This window comes from Sphaeramia orbicularis, chromosome 17 (assembly GCF_902148855.1).
Source record: "Sphaeramia orbicularis chromosome 17, fSphaOr1.1, whole genome shotgun sequence".
In the NCBI taxonomy this organism is placed as follows: Eukaryota; Metazoa; Chordata; class Actinopteri; order Kurtiformes; family Apogonidae; genus Sphaeramia; species Sphaeramia orbicularis.
This window is the reverse complement of record NC_043973.1, coordinates 14,747,085-14,767,399: the sequence shown is the minus strand read 5'-3', so window position 1 is coordinate 14,767,399 and position 20,315 is coordinate 14,747,085. Positions and strand designations below refer to the sequence as shown.

Here is a 20,315-nt window from a genome sequence, read left to right as displayed (position 1 = left end):
TATTTGAGTGCGTAATAACTACTATTATAGTATGTTAAAATTTGAGAAAACATCAGATTAGCAACATTAAAAAAAAAACATTTATTTCATAGTTTTCACACAGTATGACAGTAAATACATGTTTCTTTGCTTCAAAAATTAAACGCATGGTGTTCAGCTGAGTGGACATTTTTGGAACTCCATGAAAAATAGGTTCATAAAAAAAATTTCAGTCACATAGTTTTTTTCCTAAAGAGGAATAAAAACACTCAGGAAAAAAATCTTAATTAAGGTTGTCATAATTTATGCATGAAAGGGTTAAGTCTTTTTTTCTCCCATTTTCTTATAATGGGCAAAACTTCAAATGTCTGTTGCAGCAAAACTGTTGGTTGCATTCATACTAAATTGGGTTTATAGATTGCCAGTGACCCAGAAAAGGTGTCATTATGTTTTGGGAAAAGTGTGTCAAAGTTCTGATTTTTTATGAATTTTTAAAATATTTTTTCATCTCCCTTTTACTTATAATGGGCAAAATTTCAAATATCTATAAAAATCATAATTTTTTTTTTATTTTTCAATTTATTTCAAACTTGGCACATATATTGAGGCAATTGATATGCTGACATCAGCACATGCATAGACATGATGACATCAGCTGGATTGATGCCAAAGTAAGCTACAGTACATGTAAGGGGCGGGGTCTGTTGTGCCTGGAACCACTTGTTTTCTGCAGATATAATTTGGCCAAAAATATCACTTAGATAATTATGTTACATAGCCAACAATATCTTTTTTGTTGTTCTGTGCTGGTGCAAAAATGTCTATTTATTGTGTTTGGTGAGTTTTTCAACAGGTGTGAGATGTTCTATACTAAGGTTTTGTGGTTGGTGTGAAGGGTTTTGCAAAAAATGTCATGTAGTTTTAGATTAAACCTATGAGCAAACAGAAAACTAATGTACACTCTTGTTTGTTTCCACACCCAGAGACAGTGGGACAGTCCATATGAGAACTCCAGCAATGAGGATGGTAAAGACTGTGACATCCGCTGTGCTGTAAAGAGGCTCTTCTCCGGGACCCTGCAGCTTCCCAGGCTCTCCTGCAGACCCTCAGTGCAGGATGGACCTCAGCAGCCCACCTGGACCTCTTCGGCCCCCAGCATTAAACCCTCCAGAAGCCTCGGGACCCTGACCAGCTGCATCTCCAAAGCCCTGTGAGTCAGTGGTTCTAGTATTTAAACTGTAAGAAGCGCAGATATCAAAATGTCTCAGTTTTCTAGAAGTCGGACGCTCCTTTGAAAAGATTGTACATCAGAGCAGTTCATCTTATTTAACTAGTTCTAAGTTGGTGACTTTACATAACCCTAATATTATTTATCCTTCATCCTCAGCTTCATTTCCTTTTAGCTCAGTTATGTAGAATTACTAAAAACTTATTAAAACTAATTTAAAAAATGTAATATTTGTTTGAAGAAAGAGTAAAAAGAAGTAAAAAAGTAAATCTGTCAATAAATGAATACTTATCATTTTTATATATAACTGTATTTGAGTGTCAAAATATGGAAAAGATATAAAAAGCAAAACTAGAGCTGCACTGTAAAAAATGACTGTAGAATTAACACCAAAAAGTTGTAAAATTGCAACATAAAAAAACTGTAATTGACAATACAATGCAAAACCGTTTATCTGAAAAGGTTTTTGGGTCAATGATTAAATCAAATATAGCTGTAGTTTTTACAGGAAGAGTATGTGAACAAAACCAGATTTGTATGTAGAAATTATGTATTTGTATTGTTTTTAGAAAATAAAACTGTAAATTGAAAAACATTGTGGTGCCGTTTAAACTGCAAGACCATAATGTTGAAATAACGGTTTATTTGGGTTTTTTTTCTCTTTTTTTTTTCTCAATAAAAAAGTTATATACAAAAGTAATCATTTGACAATATAACATTTTAAATTAGTAAATTAATGGGTTGGTGGAGTTGGTAGAGCGGCTCATCTTATAACCAAAGGGTTGGTGGTTTGAATCCTGGCTCAGACTGTTCATAGGTCAAAGTGTCGATGGAAGACACTGAACCCTAAACTGCTCCTAGTTGGACCTGGTGGTTTTGGAAAGTGCGTTGGACCCCATGAAGGTGTAGAAAATGGGCGAAATAAGTGCAGTCCACTTACCATTTAAATGCAGTGTTAAATCTACATGTTTAAAATGTTAAATCTACATGTTACTCCATAAATATGTTTACAGTTGGATGTGTTTTTTACAGTATTGTTCTGGAAACCACAGCTACCAGTTTTTTCCCGCAAAAACAACAGGATTTTTTTTTTTTTACAGTGTGTTTAAATTTCTTATAAACGAAAAAAAAAAAAAAGGCTCATAACCAGGGCCGGACTGAGACTCATTTTCAGCCCTGGAGTTTCATACCTCAGACCGGCCCACTTTAGATCCCGACCGATTATTATTAAAATCATGCAATTCTAACCTTACATGTTAGGTCTACACACTGTTCTGCAAAGCCTTCTAATTCAGTGTATTTTCTAAAATATTTCCAATTCAGCGCAAGTAAAGGTTGCTTCACAATGTGGATTTATTTCAACAGTGAGTGCACATTGACATCTCCAACATTATTATTCCTCACAACACAACAATAACAAAATCTATATTTTTTTTCTTATAAGTGTTAACATTTTTCAAACCTTTAAAATGTTTGAAATGAAATTAAAGTATAAAAATATTAAAAATTAAAAAAATAAATAAATAAATTAAGCTTGCTGCACTTTCTAATAACTATTATTTTGGTATCCTCTGCAACAAAAGATTTCCATCACAACTTACTTGCGGTTTGTTCCATCGATGCTATTGAAAACTTTTGGTACAGTGATATTAGGGGTTTGATGAGGATGATAAGAAAAAAATATGTGTATCCTGTGACTGAGGGTGAGCAAAGCAATCAAAGCTAACAACAGACTCCTCTTCATCTGTGTCATTTGTGCCTAGTGGTTCAGGGTTGTGCTGCTGAGCTGCTCCTCTGTCATCAGTAGACTCTGCTCTCCCTTTCACTCTTCCTCCAGTTTCTCTAGACTCGCCTGCACCTGGATCACAATAAAAAATAATATCTACAGACATTTTGACTTACTGAACCAGTTCAGATCTTTACACTGGCTAAATATGCAGGCTTATTTAATATGACTTTATACTATTGCCTTTCAGTTGTGGGCTTTGTGTATTTACTGTCTCACTTTTAATAATAAAAATTAAAATAGGTCAGGACTATGGTTTGGGTCTAGAAAGTGGTTTTACGGGAACTAATGCTTGTTCACACAGTCTGTTCTAACAGCTCACCTTTTCCTTCCATCCTGACAGGAACAATCCCCTCATCACTACTGGCTCCTGGCTCTGCTTCTGACACTACAGCACAGTTTAAAAATGCTCAGAATTCTCAGCACAAATCTTCTTATTTTGCAAAGCCTTGGTGTCAGTTTCATTCATGTAGTGCTGAATCCTGGAGCATCTCAGAGCACCTTTCATACTGAACAGGCCTACACCATACTCTTCATTGGAGCCTATTTCTTCTAATCCTCTTCCCTCTCTGAGCAGTCCTACCTGCCCACTCTGGACTTGTGGGCTCATGGCAGGTGCTGGATCTGGTTTCTGAATCTGAGAAGCTACAAGACAAAGTTTCCCACTTTCGTGGCGTCGCATCATACTATTATTTAAATGACATAACGTTATGTTCCACGTCACAATGCCACACAATTCACTGACTCGATAATTAACTAACTTGAAAGGTGGTTTACCCGGTTCATCGTCCTTATTAGTTGTTTCCAACCGGGAAGTCGTTTTTGTGAAAAAGTTGCAGATTTTGTCACATTTGGCTGCGTTTGCTTCCAGAGCTTTCCTCTTTGTAATTCTTGCCTTCTCCACACCACCTTTGCTCTTTCTGTTATCCATGTTTCAAACAGCAAACACAGCTGACCATCGACATAGCCTACAGAGCACAGATCGTAAAAGCTCCACAGCTACAGTATAGAGCTACTAACCGTATGCAAGGAGATGTTACGCCAGGTCACGGTGTGTCCGCAAAAAAAAAACAGGAAGAAAACAAACAGTTTACTAGTAGAGGGGGTGGGGCCCAGGAACAGCAGCTGCAGATTACGTGGTCAACTCAGTGCTATGACTGAACACCGGCCCCCCAAAAATAAATAAATAAAATATTAAATACATATTTAAAGTGAACTCCGGCCCTCATGGCCCAAATATTATACCGGCCCACCGGGAATTGTCCCGGTCCTCCTGATTAGCCAGTCCGGGCCTGCTCATAACCTTTGGGTAGTTTCATATACATTCAGTTTATCGATTTATTTGGTGCTGAAAGAACACCTTACAGTGGTTTGGAAAACACTGATATGAATATGTGCCAAACATACATTTACAACAGTTACTTCCCCAAATGAAAGCCATAAAATATGACAGAAGGGTAAATCATTCTTATATATTGGGTCAGCGAGGATAATAAGTAGCAAATTTATCTACAGGACAATATGTAAATGCAACTCTGGATGCCTGAGAGTCTTAATGCATCATATTTTTATATTTGTTACCTGATGTCTGATATTAAAGCCCAAATTAGTGCATAAAAATCCAGCACAATAGAGGAAGTGTTTGACGCTGAAAAATTGTAAGTGAGGAACCCTGAAGCCCTTTGAATAAGCTCCATATTTGTGGTCAGTAACTAAAGTCTGAATACATTCCTGTTTCATGTGCGGTCACTTTACATGTAAGTTTTGAGCTCTTATTTGTTGATGTCTAAGTGCCTAATTTATCTAGAAAGCTTCTTTTTGCTTCTTGAGCATATGATCCATCTAAGTGTGCTGCTTTAGGCTCTCCCAGACTCCCATGCTCTCCCCTCTGTCGCGCTGCTGAACAATTATCGCCCAAAGAGATCAAACAAACAAGGCTCTTATGATTGTTTCCACAACAACATTCAAGCTGCTGTTGCAAAAACTTTTATTTTTTTATGACTCCTTAAACAGTTATAGTATTTGTAGGTCTGGGTACATATGAGTCTTTTCAGTCCTCTTTGACTTCTAAGAAATGCAGACAGGCCTGTTGGACTACGAGAAGGAATAATAAACTGCTCCGTATTTCCACAGCTCAACTTATTTTCTTTGTATTATGAGGTCTGAAGACAGTGCTTTTTTCATATTCTGCAAATAAAGGCTCTATTTTTATTTAGAATTTGGAGACATTTTGTCTGTATGGAGGATAAGCAAACTTTATTTATATTTAAACTAGTGAAAACTCTATAAACTTCATTCTAAAGATGAATATCTGAATAGAGGCAGTAATTTATCCTAGATTATCCAGTGAAAGCTTGCAGCTCTGTACAGTGAGACTGAAAAAACACATAATTTTCTGATACATTGGTTATCAGTAGAAATTTATAGTATAAGGAAGCCACCTATTGACCATAGATATTTATGGTCTGTAGTTTGGCTAAAATTTGCTTAGAGGTCTTATTTATGTCTTTGTCCATAAGAAATCAATATAAGTGAATCCTCAAAGGAACTTTGTGTTGGTAAATGCAAGTTATGCAAATGTACAGGATTTCAGTTCTGTTGCAACATGTTGATGCTCATATGAACTATGTTTTCAGGTCAAAAATGTCCAATTTCATCACAATTAATGCTATATTTTCATGTCACAAATGGCCAAGTTATATTTTAACTGAATTTACCTGAAAAACAAATATTCTATTCTTTTAGATTCCCCAGTTTTTCTTACAAGATTCTATCCTACATATGACATGTTTTATTTTTACAGGTTCAATATGGAGTATGGTGCTGATCCATCCTGCTTATGTTACGCCAATACATACATTAAGAATGTCACACGTCACTTTTTAAATCAACTTTTCTAATAATAAGCATTTTTATCAAGAAATAACAATTCTATATTGTTATTTACTCTTTAGTATGATGATAAACTATACAATAAATAATTCTGATCCTAGTTTTTGCACAGGGATCATTTGTGGAAACGGTGACATGGCTGCCGAGCATCAGTATGATGGGATCTGTAACAACCATGTCACATCCGTCCACTGCCACATTTTGTGTTTTTGTGTCAGCTGTTATTGTTTTAGATCCACAATACTAACATTTATGAATAAGAGAATTAGCAATAATAAGTCTATAAGTTTATTCCTAATAAAGTACTGGTACTGACCAGAGCATCATGGGTAATGTCACGTCCGTCCACCAGCAAAAGTTTTCACATACACGTGCTATTCAAAATCCAATATTTCTGAAAATATAACTTCCACTGTCAAATAATATCAGTAGTCTGAGCACAAATGTATTAGCATTATTTCAACACAGTTCTATGCATTTCTTACAACTTTTTTTTTTTTTTTTTTTTTTTTTTACAATAATGGCATTTTTGGCAAAAATTACATTTTGGTGGTGATCCGGCCTAGGGCAAGCCCCCACCCCCCCACCCCCGATCACCACCAAAATGTAATCATTTCTTCCTTGTACCAGTATCAACATTTCCTGAAAATTTCATGAAAATCCGTCCATAACTTTTTGAGTTATCTTGCTAACAAACAAACAAACAAACACGCAAACACACACGCAAACAAACATGCATGCACGCACGCAAACACACGAAGCAAAGCGATCACAATACCTCCTGGCGAAGGTAGTTAAAGCTGTAAATGCATTACACAACAGAATGAAACTAGGTCCATTTTGGAGGTGGATTCATCATGTCCTAGGCTCAAACGGGAGGATGTGAACCACTGGAAAACAGGTTCATCCTTTGTGATTATTAGACTCATTTATTCAGTCCGTGTTTATATACCAGTGGGCATAAAGCATCACTGCCAAAGACATGACTCCTGCAATGGTGATGAACTTAAAAGCCTCTCATTGTGTTCCTCTCTGGGAGGAAAGCCATGTGCTTCCCTGTTTACAAGTTGGTAGTACAGTTTTGATGCAGTGCCAGAGAAATAGTTTAGAGTAGCATTTAAAGCCAGAGGTTGTTAAAACCTGAGTGGTTTCACAGGAATCTAAACAAAAATGACTTGAATTGATATAATGAATTTCTCTTATATGCATTTATAAAACTAATAGTAAATTCCTCTGATTGTATTCATGAGAGGTATCACTGTATGGCTTATTTCCATATATGGCTGTGTTGGGAGGCAGAAACCACACTGTGATCCTGAGACTTATGTCAGCTTAAAGACGTTGATGGCGAATGACGTCAACAGGGTACTTTTGAAACATGATAGGTCACAAATCACTACTTATCCTGTTATTTTAATCAGTAATTTAACCATTATTTTGTCCAGCTTGGACACTCAGGTAATGCAAAGCTCTCCCTAGGCTTCTAGTCCACAAACATCTGCAAATAATGACTGTTTTTTTTTTTTTTGTCCAGTGGTTCTACTGGTCAGGTTTATAGACTATTGTGGTGGTAACAAAGGTTCTATGTTACATCCAAAGATGCTGGAAACAAAAAGAGAGGTTTTAATACAATCCACAGTGAAGTGTATTTTGGTAAAATAGTAATTTCACACACAGCACACAAGACAGAAATAGGTATGAAAAAAGGTAAAGTGGTAGCTCTTGTATACACATACATACAGTACTGGAACTGTGTCAGTAAGGCAGTGGTTCCCAACCTTTTTTGGCTCCTGACACCATTTTAACATCACTAATTTCTGGCTTTTTGATAAAATTAATTTAGTTCTGATCATGTAATAGTTTGCAAAACTATGTTGTAAATAAATATTAATTTTAGATGACATTTAGTCTATATAATGTATATTATTATGGAAGGAGGCAGAAAAGCCAGGTGTAGATTACTGCATAAAGTGAGAATTTTATTTTCCTTGGTCAGGATATGTACAGTCAGTTCAGCTTGGATTTACAAGGCTGACAATTAATACTGAACAAACAAGAACTCAAACTATGAATTATGAAAGAGCTGCAGCATCTGAAACTGACCACAATGAATATTTGAAAGATAAACAGTACCACAGTGTTTCAGTTTCAGCTTCAGAGTTTGTCATGTTTTTTATGTATTGTGATTGTCTCTCTCAACCCACCATGTATATATATATATATATATATATATATATATATATATATATATATATATATATATATATAATTATTATTATTATTATTATTTTTTATTTTTTTTTATCAGTTACTATAAATTTCAGGCGACCCCATTTGAATTCCAGGCTTGGGGTCCCAACCCCAAGGCTGAAAAACACTGCAATAAGGTGTGTATTAGAGGGACAATATCTGACATGAATAGTCACACATTGTCCTTGGCTGGAGTAATGTAACCTAAGTTGATGTTTCTAACAAGAGCAATGTTTGACTACTTGTCCACTATCAAATCAACTACAATTGATGTAAAAAAAAAAACCAAAAAAACAATCTGTTTGTAGCTTAAATTCAACTATTTCTGGTTGCTTACTTCCTATGACAGTATATCTTTGACTTGGGGTCCAAAAAAGGACATCATCAGGACCACATCTCGAGCTGTGGAAAACATTTATCATTATTTTACAGATCAAATACTTAATGGAGAAAATCGCTTACAGCTTAATCAGCAATGAAGATCAAATCAATTGCATTCATGTTTCTAAATAAATATTTTAAACTGAGTAGCTGAGCTGAAAAGTCCCAACATTCAATAATGTTGTCTGTAACCTCATAACACTGAATACTTCTTATCAAATTTATAGTAAACTGTCAGTGAGACTTTCTGCTTTTCCGTGGAAAACACTGAATTTCCAGCTCTAATTGATTCAGGCAGCATGTTGTGACAAACACTGTGATTGAGAAGGAAAATTTCTTAGTATCAGCAATGGATTGTATTTTTATTATCGTTATATAACTTGCTATTTCACAGCACAGAATTGTATTGGTCCAACTGCAGAAAATATTGTGAGCTGTGATTAGTCAACCTCTGTGAATGAGTGAAATTGTTAGCCGTACATCTATGGTGTGAACATCAGTTCTGCCAGAACGCTATGTGCATTATTTGTCAAAGCCCAGCCAACATTTCTTCTCCACCAAAACTCGATGAACTCCATCATGCCCTCTGCAGAACCTGCAGGCCACCGCAGGAATGTACCCTCTGTTCTTGCTTCACTGGATCAGACTTGGATTTGGGCAACCCTTACCTCCGTCTATCACCCACATGACTGCAAAGATGATGTGCTTCAGGGCCAGAATTGGTTTTGGTCCAGGATTATCCATAGTGGGTGCTATTACTTGATCCTAGATACTTGAAAGTAGACTTGGTGATTAAACAGGACAAATTTGCTTCATATATTAGAAACACAGTAAAGCTTGTTCATAAAGTTTGTGAATATAATAGAAAAAACTGCCATTTTTGTCTTCAGTTTATTAATAATATGGACAAAAAGCAGCATTCAGGTTTTTGCCGACATCGGAACAGCAGAGCGTTGAGTATTACAGTAGGTTTGGAAATGCATTTCAGCCATGTTATACATAAAAAAAGTGTCATAACCAAATTTTTTGCTCATCCCCAAACTGTTGAGGGAAGCATTAGACTTCTTGGCTGTTAAAACCACTGTGTCCAATACTTACTTTCTAACTGTGATGGATGTCTTTCTGTTCCTGGGAAATCACCCCTGATGCCCTTCTAAGCCAGACTGATGTGAGCTGTGGTGGCAGACCTAAGCCTGGATAGTCCAGTTGGTTAATGTAAAACTGAAACAGTGAGAATGGGTTCAAACACGGTCAAATGCACTACGAAGACTGACTCTAAACAGGATGTCTGTAGAAAACCTCACAGTACAAAGTCACTTGACCAATAAAAAATTAAGTTCAGCTTTAAAGTTTCAACTTGTAGAATGAAGATTCAGAAGTAACTCCTATCAACAGCGGGGGGCAGTATTTTACCAGACAGTAATGTGACCAACATGTTAATGCTGAGTAATATTCTACAGCAGGGGTGTCAAACTCATTTTAGTTCAGGGGCCACATTAAGCCAAATTTGATCTGCAGTGGAATGAACCAGTGAAATAATAACATAATAGCATAAATAATGACAACTCCAAACTTTCCTCTATGTTTTAGAGCAAAAAAAGTAAAATTATGCAATGATAATGTTTGCATTTACCAACTATCCTTTAAAACAATGTGAATAACATGAACAAACGGAAATTTATTAAGAAAACTAAGTGCAATTTTAACAATATTCTGCCTCAGTTTATCATTTAAACATGTAAATTACAACTTACATATCACAGTGGATCAACAAATGCACAAAACATTTAATAACAGGTAGAATATTGTTAAAATTACACTTCAGACATTTCAAAATGTTCATATTTGTTGAGGTTATTCGTGTTTTTGTGAAAAGTTAGTTTGTTTTAGTGTAAATACAGTAAAATGACATGAAAAGGTTTACATTTAAAAAGGGAAAAATGTGGAGTTGTGAGTATTTATAGGTTATTATGATAGTATTTTAGTGATCCGACCCACTGCAGATTGAATTGGTCTGTATGTGGAACCTGAACTAAAATGATTAACATCTTCAGTGTAATTTTTGCATTTCACAAATTCATCCCAGGGGCCAGACTGGACCCTTTGGCGGGCCGGATTTGGCCCCCAGGCTGCATGTTTGACACCTGTGTTCTACAGTTTGTATATTAAGCTCTTTTAGTCTGAGATATAATTCTTATACATGAAAATTAAACAAAAACATGAAGCATCCACAGTCTGGACCTGGATGATATGGTTTTTGTTGCTTCATATTTGACGCCTTTGACAGACTGTCAGAAGTTATTACAACACTTAAAAACCTCAGTATTTTAATCACCTTTTGCTCTGCTTAGGCACAAGTCTGACTTAAGTTCATATATCTGGAGGTAACTTGCAGGTCATCTGTTCAAACTGGTGCAGGGTCATGGAAGTCATCACATGATAATGACAGATTACATCCGGTTTTGTACACAGACGCTGAAGTCCTTGAGACCTTTTCTGTTGATGGACATTGATATAAACAATCTGGACTTCCATTCGACCTTTAAATTACATTATAATTTGAATGACGTCATGTTTCTCCTTCTCCTACAAACACATGCGTGCATTCCCTCCAGAATACATACAGTGCAGTATCTATTTATTTCAAACCATAAAAATCTTGTAACCAAAGAATCTTTCTTCCTTGTGCTCCCTACCATCTGTTGGTCATAGGTTCAGCCCTATGTCAGATGTTCCAGCTCCCTAGGTTATTTGAGCTGCTCTAGACAGCACCGGTGTTTAGCTGTGAGTCCTTAATCACAGGAGGACCTTTTCTTACTCTCCAGTGATAAACAAAGATCGGGCGGGGGGTGAAGATGATGCCTCTGGTCACAGATAGAGAGCGCCATCGTGACAGCACCCATGCTCTCTATAGCTTTTATCTACCTCTGCTTTTTATAGTCTGAGGCCCTTCATGTGACTCTTCCTGATACACTTGGAGCATGTGAAAGGCAAAGCGGCAGTCTCTGAGGAAATAGGCAACTTCACAACAAATGGCACCCTAGGGAACGGAGGAAAAGCCTGAGTATGCAAAGTCAGAGTGAGAGTAAAAGAAAGCGGAGCTGGAGGGCCGAGCCAGGCTACGGCTTAATGTTTATACACTGGAGGAACTTAGAGGAAGTAATTATGGGGCGCAGTTTGAAGTTGATGAACAATATGCTCTGTAGGATTAGGAGTGAAGCAAAGAAGAGGGGGGGGGGCAAAGGGGTTAGAGAGGCAGAAGGTGATCAGTCACGCTTCTCCTCCCTGTAAATCAGACGTCCATATTTAGTTGAAGAGAGGGAAGGCCTAGCAGTAATGTAAACAAAGCACTGGGAGAGGGAGGGAGGCAGGGAGAGTACATCCACTAACATTTGAGTCTATTGCCCAGCAGTCACTCAGAATGCTCTATAGAGACCAGAAATGGAAGGAAAAGGGTCATCAGCTTGAAAATAATATATAGTGTTGAACTGCGGAAGCGGTTTTAGCTTTCTATGCGGATTTCTAAAACAGTTTCATTCGGGTTTAACATGGATCGGGCCTAGATTTTGTTGGAATATGAAGTGAGAATTAGACCAAAGGCAGTAGCTTCACCTGGATTTGGAGAATCAGGACAGTTACAGAGACCGAAGAACCCCTGGCCATAGGTCATGTCACCTCTAAATCCCATCTGAGGTTTCTTTGAAGTCGCCTAACATCTACCTGTCAGCCTACCATCATCTGTAACCATCATGAGCGCGCTGTCGTCCGAAAGCTCAGAAGAGGAGCAGTCTGATGTGGAGGAGAGGCGACGGGACCCAAAGGTGACCAGGCTGCCCATCATCCAGCTCATGCCCAGGTCAAAAACAGGATCTCCAGCAGGATCCCCAAAGCATTCGCCCAGGGATTCCCCACGCGCGTCTCCTCGAAATTCGCCGCTGCTCTTCAGGAAGCTGCTGATGAATCGCAGCATCAACCTCCAGAGGCGCCGCTTCACCTTAGCCCACACACCCAGGTAGAAAATTAAAAAAAAAAAAAAAACACAAGGGAAAGATGAGAGTGAATGAAGGATGTGAATGTGGAGGGAAAATATGGAGCTTTTCTTGACATTTAAAGCAGCATTTTTAATTCAAATAGCTCTGTCATTTCAAAAAAAAAAAAAAAAAAAGTACAGCTTTGACATTGCCTCTTGGCTGTAACTGTTACTGTTACTCAACTGCAGATACATTGAGTTTATTTTTGTGCAAGTTTCAGCCTTCCACACCATCACACAATGCCTGTCCTGAAGCTAATGTTCAGAAATGTAACTTGACCACAAAATGCTGAACTACTGCTGCGTTTCAGATAATTCTACCATATCTACCATCACAAAATCAACCTTTGTTTCCAGAAAAGTGAAATTCCCATAATGTGAGAATTTCATAAACGTACCAGCTGATATTGACTTTTACTCAATTTCTCTTTGTACTTGTGTGGTTACGACTTTTAATTATACACAGCTGCAAAATACATGTGATTCGCAACATACCCCAAGTGGTTTTTACTGAAAAGCATTTTCAGATTTACACATGCATTAAGTCCTAATCCTTATTTTCCTACAGGTGTGAGTGTTTTTCCAAACCTTTTGTTCCTCAGCTCAGCAGTTTAATCTCAGTAAACACACAGCTCAGCGACATCCCTGTCCTGGCTGGATGAGCAGTTTGTTGTTCCACTTGGTTGTCAAGCACATGCTTTAATCTGTCAGCGATAAATATCCTTTTTTTTTTATTACCCATGTGACAATTGAGTACACCTTGTTTGTCCATACCAGCTTGTTTTCTGCGACACTGTTCATCTCTTGCCATTTTAACTCCTCAAATAATCTCAGACTTTAAAACCGTTGTTTAACGTTGCCGCGCTCATAAATCTTGTTTGCGAAAAGAGCAGCTGTGTTTCAGTCTGCAGGCTCCACTCTTGTACTTTATAATAGCTTTAGTTTTATGGGCTGTTGCTGCTTCAGGCTCAGCCCCATCAAGTTGCAAATGCAAATTAAACATTTACTTGTTTAACCATGTCAAGATGTGAGCTGTGTGATCAGTTAATCCACACTTGACCTTAAATAGAGTACAACCAGGGCTGTACACGGGGCATATTTGTCTTCTTTTGATTGGAGGAGACAGTGGCGTTTCCTGTTTGGTTTGTTAAACACGCCTCCAAGTCTCTTCACAAGGAGAGGTTGTTGTGGAAATTTGCTAAGTAACACCAGTTTTATACAGTAGACATAGCCTCAGCCGTATAAACTTACACTATTACAAGGTGACTCTAACTAGTTGCAGTGATGACATCCACCTCTGTTATATAAAATCAAAAACCTTTAAAGAAACTTAAACCTTACTTTAATTGGCAACAAATAAGAATTAAACATTTATAAAGGATCCAGTCCCTACTTGGAGATTTATGATGTTTACAAGTTCATTCACCTCTATAAACATCTAGTGGAGGTCGGGAGTTCTTTTTGGAGGTTTACTGTAACACTCCAGCTGATCTGCTTCATAAATTTCAGTGTCTGTTGAAAATCTAAATACTTGATGGCAGTCAGGATGAGACTCAATTTGGAAAGTCAAATGCTTACAGTCCAGCAGATATTCAACATGTCAGAGCTTTAATATTGTACAGGTTCGGGACCGGGGTCATCTGAAGTGTTCCCTCTGTCGGGTACATGCAGTGTCCCATAATGTCAGAGCTGAAATAAATGGACGGAGGTGATTTATCGCAGGATGGCAGGCAAGGAGCAGGAATTAAACAAACTGGGGGTCTAGCGGAAAATAAATGTCGCTGCAGCTCAAATATAGAACACACCCTGCCAGTTATTTTCACTTAGTGTCAAAGTTGAGTAAGAATCTTTTTCCATTCCAGACAATGTCAAATAGATTTTTTTAAAAAGTGAAAACCATTTCATCAGTTTGTTTTCGTTAGTCTTTCCTGCGTTGACAGTTTGTCTTCCATTATGTCTCTTATTAAAACAGTCGTCCGGACACAAACACTAATCATCGCTTTATTTAAAAGTATCTCACCTCATCTGGGATGTTAAACGTTTAAGTGCATAGAATGTTTCTTTCCATTTTCTCTGTTGTCTTTTTTTTTTTTAACCCTTTCATGCACGAATTATGAGAACCTTAATCAAATTTTTTTCCTGAGTGTTTTTATTCCTCTTTAGGCATGAAAAAACACAATGTGATTGAAAAATTCCTTCTGAAAAATAAATAAAATAAAAATAATTTTAAAAAATACATAAAAAATAAAAAAATTCTTATGAACCTATTTTTTTTTTTTTTATGAAGTTGCAAAAATGTCCACTCAGCTGGACACCACATGTTTAATTTTTGACGCACAGAAACATATATTTACTGATAAATTGTGTGAAAACTTTGGTGAGGGCTTGTGATTCTGGGTGTTTATGCTCAGGAGAGATCTACATAATGTTACCAATTCATGTCAGAAAAGATATGTAGTGTCTTAAAACTTTAATAAAGACATGTGTAAAAAAAAAAAAAAAAAAAAAAAAAAGAACAACAAAATCCATGAATATACAAGAGAACAGCTGTAGAACAGCTGTCCACTGGAGTGACCACTGTGCATGAAAGGGTTAACAAAATAGTACTTGTAGTGAAACTGGAAGCACACTGCGCCCTAAATGAGTTCATATGAGCTTTAGAAAACAAAAGAAAAGAGGTGAAATGATGGAATATTATCATGGTTTTATCTAGATTTACATTCAGGATTATGATTATTGTGGACAATATTGGTATGTTGGTTCTATTTAGTGTTCAAAGAGAACACACCAAGCATGCATGACTCTGAAATATGTTATTTTTTCTAACTCAAACATTAATTTAACCCAAAAAGACCCAAACGGCCACTGGCAACCAAAACCAACTACTGATCAAAACTGTTTAATACCTGTTGATCCACTAATCCTGTCAATACATGTAAATAATTGGTGTAAAATGCCGTTTCTCATCTTTTCATGGTCATCAGATATGACCCAGCTGGACGTTCAGAGGCTCCGTAGTGAACGTGGAAACACCGTCATCTTCCACATCATTGATTCACCAGTAAAACCCATGGAGTTGGATCAATGACAGTGGATGGACACACTGGGTTTATGTTCAGTTAATGATAGATTTCACTGAAAAAGTCACTATTTCTTCAGTTTTCTGTTTTGATATGATAACCTTTGAATTTACTCTGAGCTTTAATGAACATCAACATGATCAGTGAATTAAATATAGGAAAATACAGGATTTACACTGAAAAAACTCAAACTACAGAGGATAATATTACAATAAATGGTGATGCATCATTTAAGAAAGGATAAATATAAAGAAAAAATCATTTGGGAACTGACACAAAAGTACCATTGGGTGTTTATGGGTTAAACTAGCATCTAAAGTAAATGTACTGCCTTTCATTTTGCATATTTTCCAGTGCCTCTATGTTTACCATAAGCAAACCACAACCAAACACAAAGGGTTTGCATGTCAACAGACTTTTATAATACTAAAATTTTACAGGCTGACATTGCTGTTAGATCAGAGTAACCATGCAGCTCTAATTAGAAAATAGCATATCAGATAATTGTAAAACATGTTTTGTATTTGAAATCATCCAGATGTAGCAGTACTGTCATCTACAGCAACTATATCCCAGACTGAATGTATCACATTAAGATCAGACTCTCAAAGGGAAAAAACCAAACCAAACATGAAATAAAAATGTAAAAAATTCAATTTGGCTGTGAGTGAAATAATAAAACATGCTTAAAACGACACATACACATTATTATACTATTGTTTTTGTTTTTGTTTTTTTTAATCTTTATGAACATTCTTATCTTTTTTTTTTCCTTCTTGCTCCCAAACTCTGGAATCAAGCTTTGGCAATTAATACATTGATAATAATCACATCAATAAATCAATCTTTCAAGCAAAAAATGAAAAGACTAGTGATTAAAATGAATTGTATTTGTAGTGGGGATCCAGTGCTGACTCATACTTCACATTCTGCTTTAACCAGTTTACTCTAAACTACTGAAACATACCACTGGTCAACAACAAATTTATTGTTTAAGTTTTTTGAGCTGATTTAGGATAATTTTGGTGTGCTGAATCCAAAAATCACATTAATTTTGCTCAATCAGGTCAACTTTCTGAACTATGCAACATATTGGCTTTTTAACATTTTTGCTTACATTTATGGGCATTTTCACATCATATGATACAAAATTCTTTCATATTTCTTGCAATAAACGAGTTCTGAAGATTTTACTTTTGCCAATTTATGATAAATGTTTTTTTTAATATTACAGGTGAATGAAATGGCTTCGACTAGAAGATCTTGCAAAAATAAGCCCGACGTATTCTGCTACATCTGTGCTGAATACACCATTGTACCTAACAGGAATCAAGTCACAAGTTTCATAAAGTGTGCTTACCAATCTTATTTTGGTATTAATTATTATATTTTGTGAGAAGATCAAATTTTTCAAAATCAAATTAGCAAAAAAAAACCTGACCTGATTGAGAAAAACAGATGTCATTTTTGGATTTAGCGGTGCAAAATGGTCCTAATTCAGTTGAAAAAACCTAGACAACTTGCAAAAAACATTTTTGTAACCCAGTGTAATGCAATGAATAATAATAAATATATGTCAGTTGAATTAACAAATTATAAAGATAGAAAATTAAGATGAAGTTTGTGAAATAATGCATGGTCAGTCAATGCATTACTGCTGTCAGTCGTGAAAACTGTTAAACTGTACTTACAGTATTCTGCCACTAGAGGCTGCTGTGTTGTGTAACTTGGTCACAAAGCATCAGACAGATGTCACTGTGGTAACAAGAACCATCTTTAACTGAATCTGATAAAAAAAAAAGTTCAAATAAATATAATCAGAGGCTGTTTAGGAGTAGTCATTATACATTTATAGCAGCCTGAAAGGTCTGATAGCTTTTTTGAATAAATGTGTGTAAAAGTAGGTTTAGGATTTGGAAAACAGCATTTTCATTAAAACTCAAAACCACTGACGTGCCCACATTACAGTTGCATAGGTTTATGATGAAAATTACAAAATAATACGATAAAAAGAAAAAAAACTCAAAGTAGATAAAATACTACATAGAAAAATTCATGGAATTGGTGGAAATTGTGTTTGTATCGTAAATGAACATGTACAATAAAGTTATGTATACGAAAGCAACAGTCACAGAAGAACTGCAATGATTAAAAAAACATAAAACACAAAGGATGAGATGTAAAAACAGGTAAATTGAAACTTAAAGTGGAGCAATGCGAAACAGAAAAGCAACATCAAAATTAAAAACAATCAGACTCATAAAAAGTAAAAAAAAAAAAAAATTTTACTAGATGATACCAAAACCTAGCATGTGTTGTAACAGATGCCGTACATTTCCCGTCTGCACCTCCCTCACATGATGAAAAATGAGATGTTTCCATTCTTCTCTAATCATGTATTCCCTGCAGTATTTTCATAGTCACGTCTTTGACAGCATCAAATATTTATTCAACACCAAAAAGGATATTGTGTGAATCCAATGGATTATATCGTGGCAGGAGAAGAGACGGCTCAATATTAAAAAGGAAAATTGAGTCAACTTTTTTTTTTTTTTTTTTTTTTTTAAAGCTGTATACATGTGATATTGAAGTATTGATTGGTTGGTACAGTAGTGTTGCTGTTGCTGCTGCTGGCATGAAGCTGAACCGGAGCTGATCACACGCTCATTGACATGGAAAAAAAACGTTCTTGTATTTGCCAGATGTGGGAAATAACAATCGCAAATACTCCAGTTTTGGACTTACGTGGAGTTTTCAGCATTTGTTGCTTTAGTATTTCTCTGACCACTTCACCTACCCCTACATTTTAATATAACTATGTATATATTCCATCCCCTTGAACTTTCCAAATAGTCGCTTTGATTTAGTTTTAATGCATTAGAGGGAAATAATCAATTATGTTTTCATGATTTTCCACTTTTCAAACACATTGACTGTTTTAACTAAATAGATATGTCAATAACACATTGAAAATGATGATCCCTTATTTCCAATGGTGCATATCATAAATGGACTGAGATGAAACAGACGATACAGGGAGACCGGACCAGAGAAAAGACGACAAGTTTTATCGCAGACATTAAACCAGTGGTTTTCAACCTTTTTTGGCTCATAACCCCATTTTAACATCACAAATTTCTGGCAACCCCAGACATTCAAAACAGAGACATTTTTTTGGGCTAAAATTAATTTGTTTTGATCATGTAATAGTTTGCTATACTATGTTGCAAATAAAGGTTAATTTTAGGCAACATTTAGGCTATATAACAGTGTTCTTCAACCTTGGGGTCGGGACCCCATGTGGGGTCGCCTGGAATTCAAATGGGGTCACCTGAAATTTCTAGTAATTGTTAAAAAATTAAAACTTACTAATACAAATTTAAATTATATAGCCTAAATATTGCCTAAAATTAATGCTTATTTCCAACATATTATAGCAAACTATTACATGATCAAAAACAAATTAATTTTAGCAAATAAAATGTCTCCATTTTGAATGTCTGGGGTCGCCTGAAATTTCTAATAATTTATTTTTAAAAAAATTGAAAAATTAAAACTTACTAATAAAAATTTACATTATATAGCCTAAATGTTGCCTAAAATTAATATTTATTTGCAACATAGTATAGCAAACTATATTATACAGGCCGGACTGGAATCTTTGGCGGGACGGTTTTGGCCCCCGGGCCACATGTTTGACACCTGTGGGTTAAACTGAGAAAAATAATTCAAGACATTGTATCTAAAATGCATCATATATTGCTTTTCCTTTCTTGAATTAGAAAAAAAAGTCACTTCATTGGACAACTTTTTTTTTTTTTTTTTTTTTTAGAAGAATATCCTCTTGCATCCCATCAATGCAAGTTTCACAGATTTACTTTAACCCTTTCATGCATACTGGTCACTACAGTGGACAGTTATTCTCCAGCTGTTCTCTTGTATATTCATGGGTTTTGTTGTTTTAGTTTCATATCAACCAACACAGTGGACACTTATGCATCATCTCATACACTACAATTCATACCATTACTGTAACTTTGCTGTTCTTGATAAAACTGATCTGCACTAACATGTTTGAGTGTAAATCACTTGTTATTTGTTAGACACAAAGGGTTTTTTTTGCATGTTATCTCCATGAAGTGAGTAATAGCTAGCATTAGAATATGTTAAAATGGGAGAAAACATCAGATTTGCAGCATTAAAAATGTTTTTATTTCATTGTTTTCATATTACTTTCTTACAGAACAGGATTAGGGCCACTGGACTTTAATCTCAGAATTCTGGCTATTTTCTCAGAATTCTGACTTTTTTTTCATAATAATAATAAAAAACATACATATATTGGACCTTATTTTAATTTATTGTATTTTTTTCCTGTTGCCCTAATCCTCTTCTGTACTTTCTGATATTGGGTTTTAAACACATGTTTCTTTACTTCAAAGATTAAATGCATGGACATTTTTGTAACTCCATAAAAAAAAAAAAAAAAAATCGATCACATTTTTTTTTTTTCATGTCTAAGGAAGAATAAAAACACTCAAGAAAAAAAATCTTTACTAACATTCTCATAATTCATGCATGAAAGGGTTAAAAAAAAAAAAAAAAAGAACCACCCCAAAAAAACACTGTCCACTGCAAAGGATATTTAATTAAAAAAAAAAGGTAAACAAAAAAATAAAGGGATCTGAA

The 20,315-nt window shown here is 35.7% G+C and overlaps 1 protein-coding gene across 2 annotated transcripts in view; it reads left to right on the top strand.

The window, feature by feature from the left end:
* pde4ca (phosphodiesterase 4C, cAMP-specific a) overlaps window positions 1-20,315 on the top strand; it is a 135,088-nt gene that overhangs the window by 9,051 nt on the left and 105,722 nt on the right. For both annotated transcript variants that reach the window (XM_030160809.1, XM_030160808.1), the window contains exon 2: window positions 963-1,189. In XM_030160809.1, coding sequence (XP_030016669.1) covers window positions 963-1,189 — 227 coding nt within the window. The remainder of the gene's footprint in view (window positions 1-962; window positions 1,190-20,315) is intronic.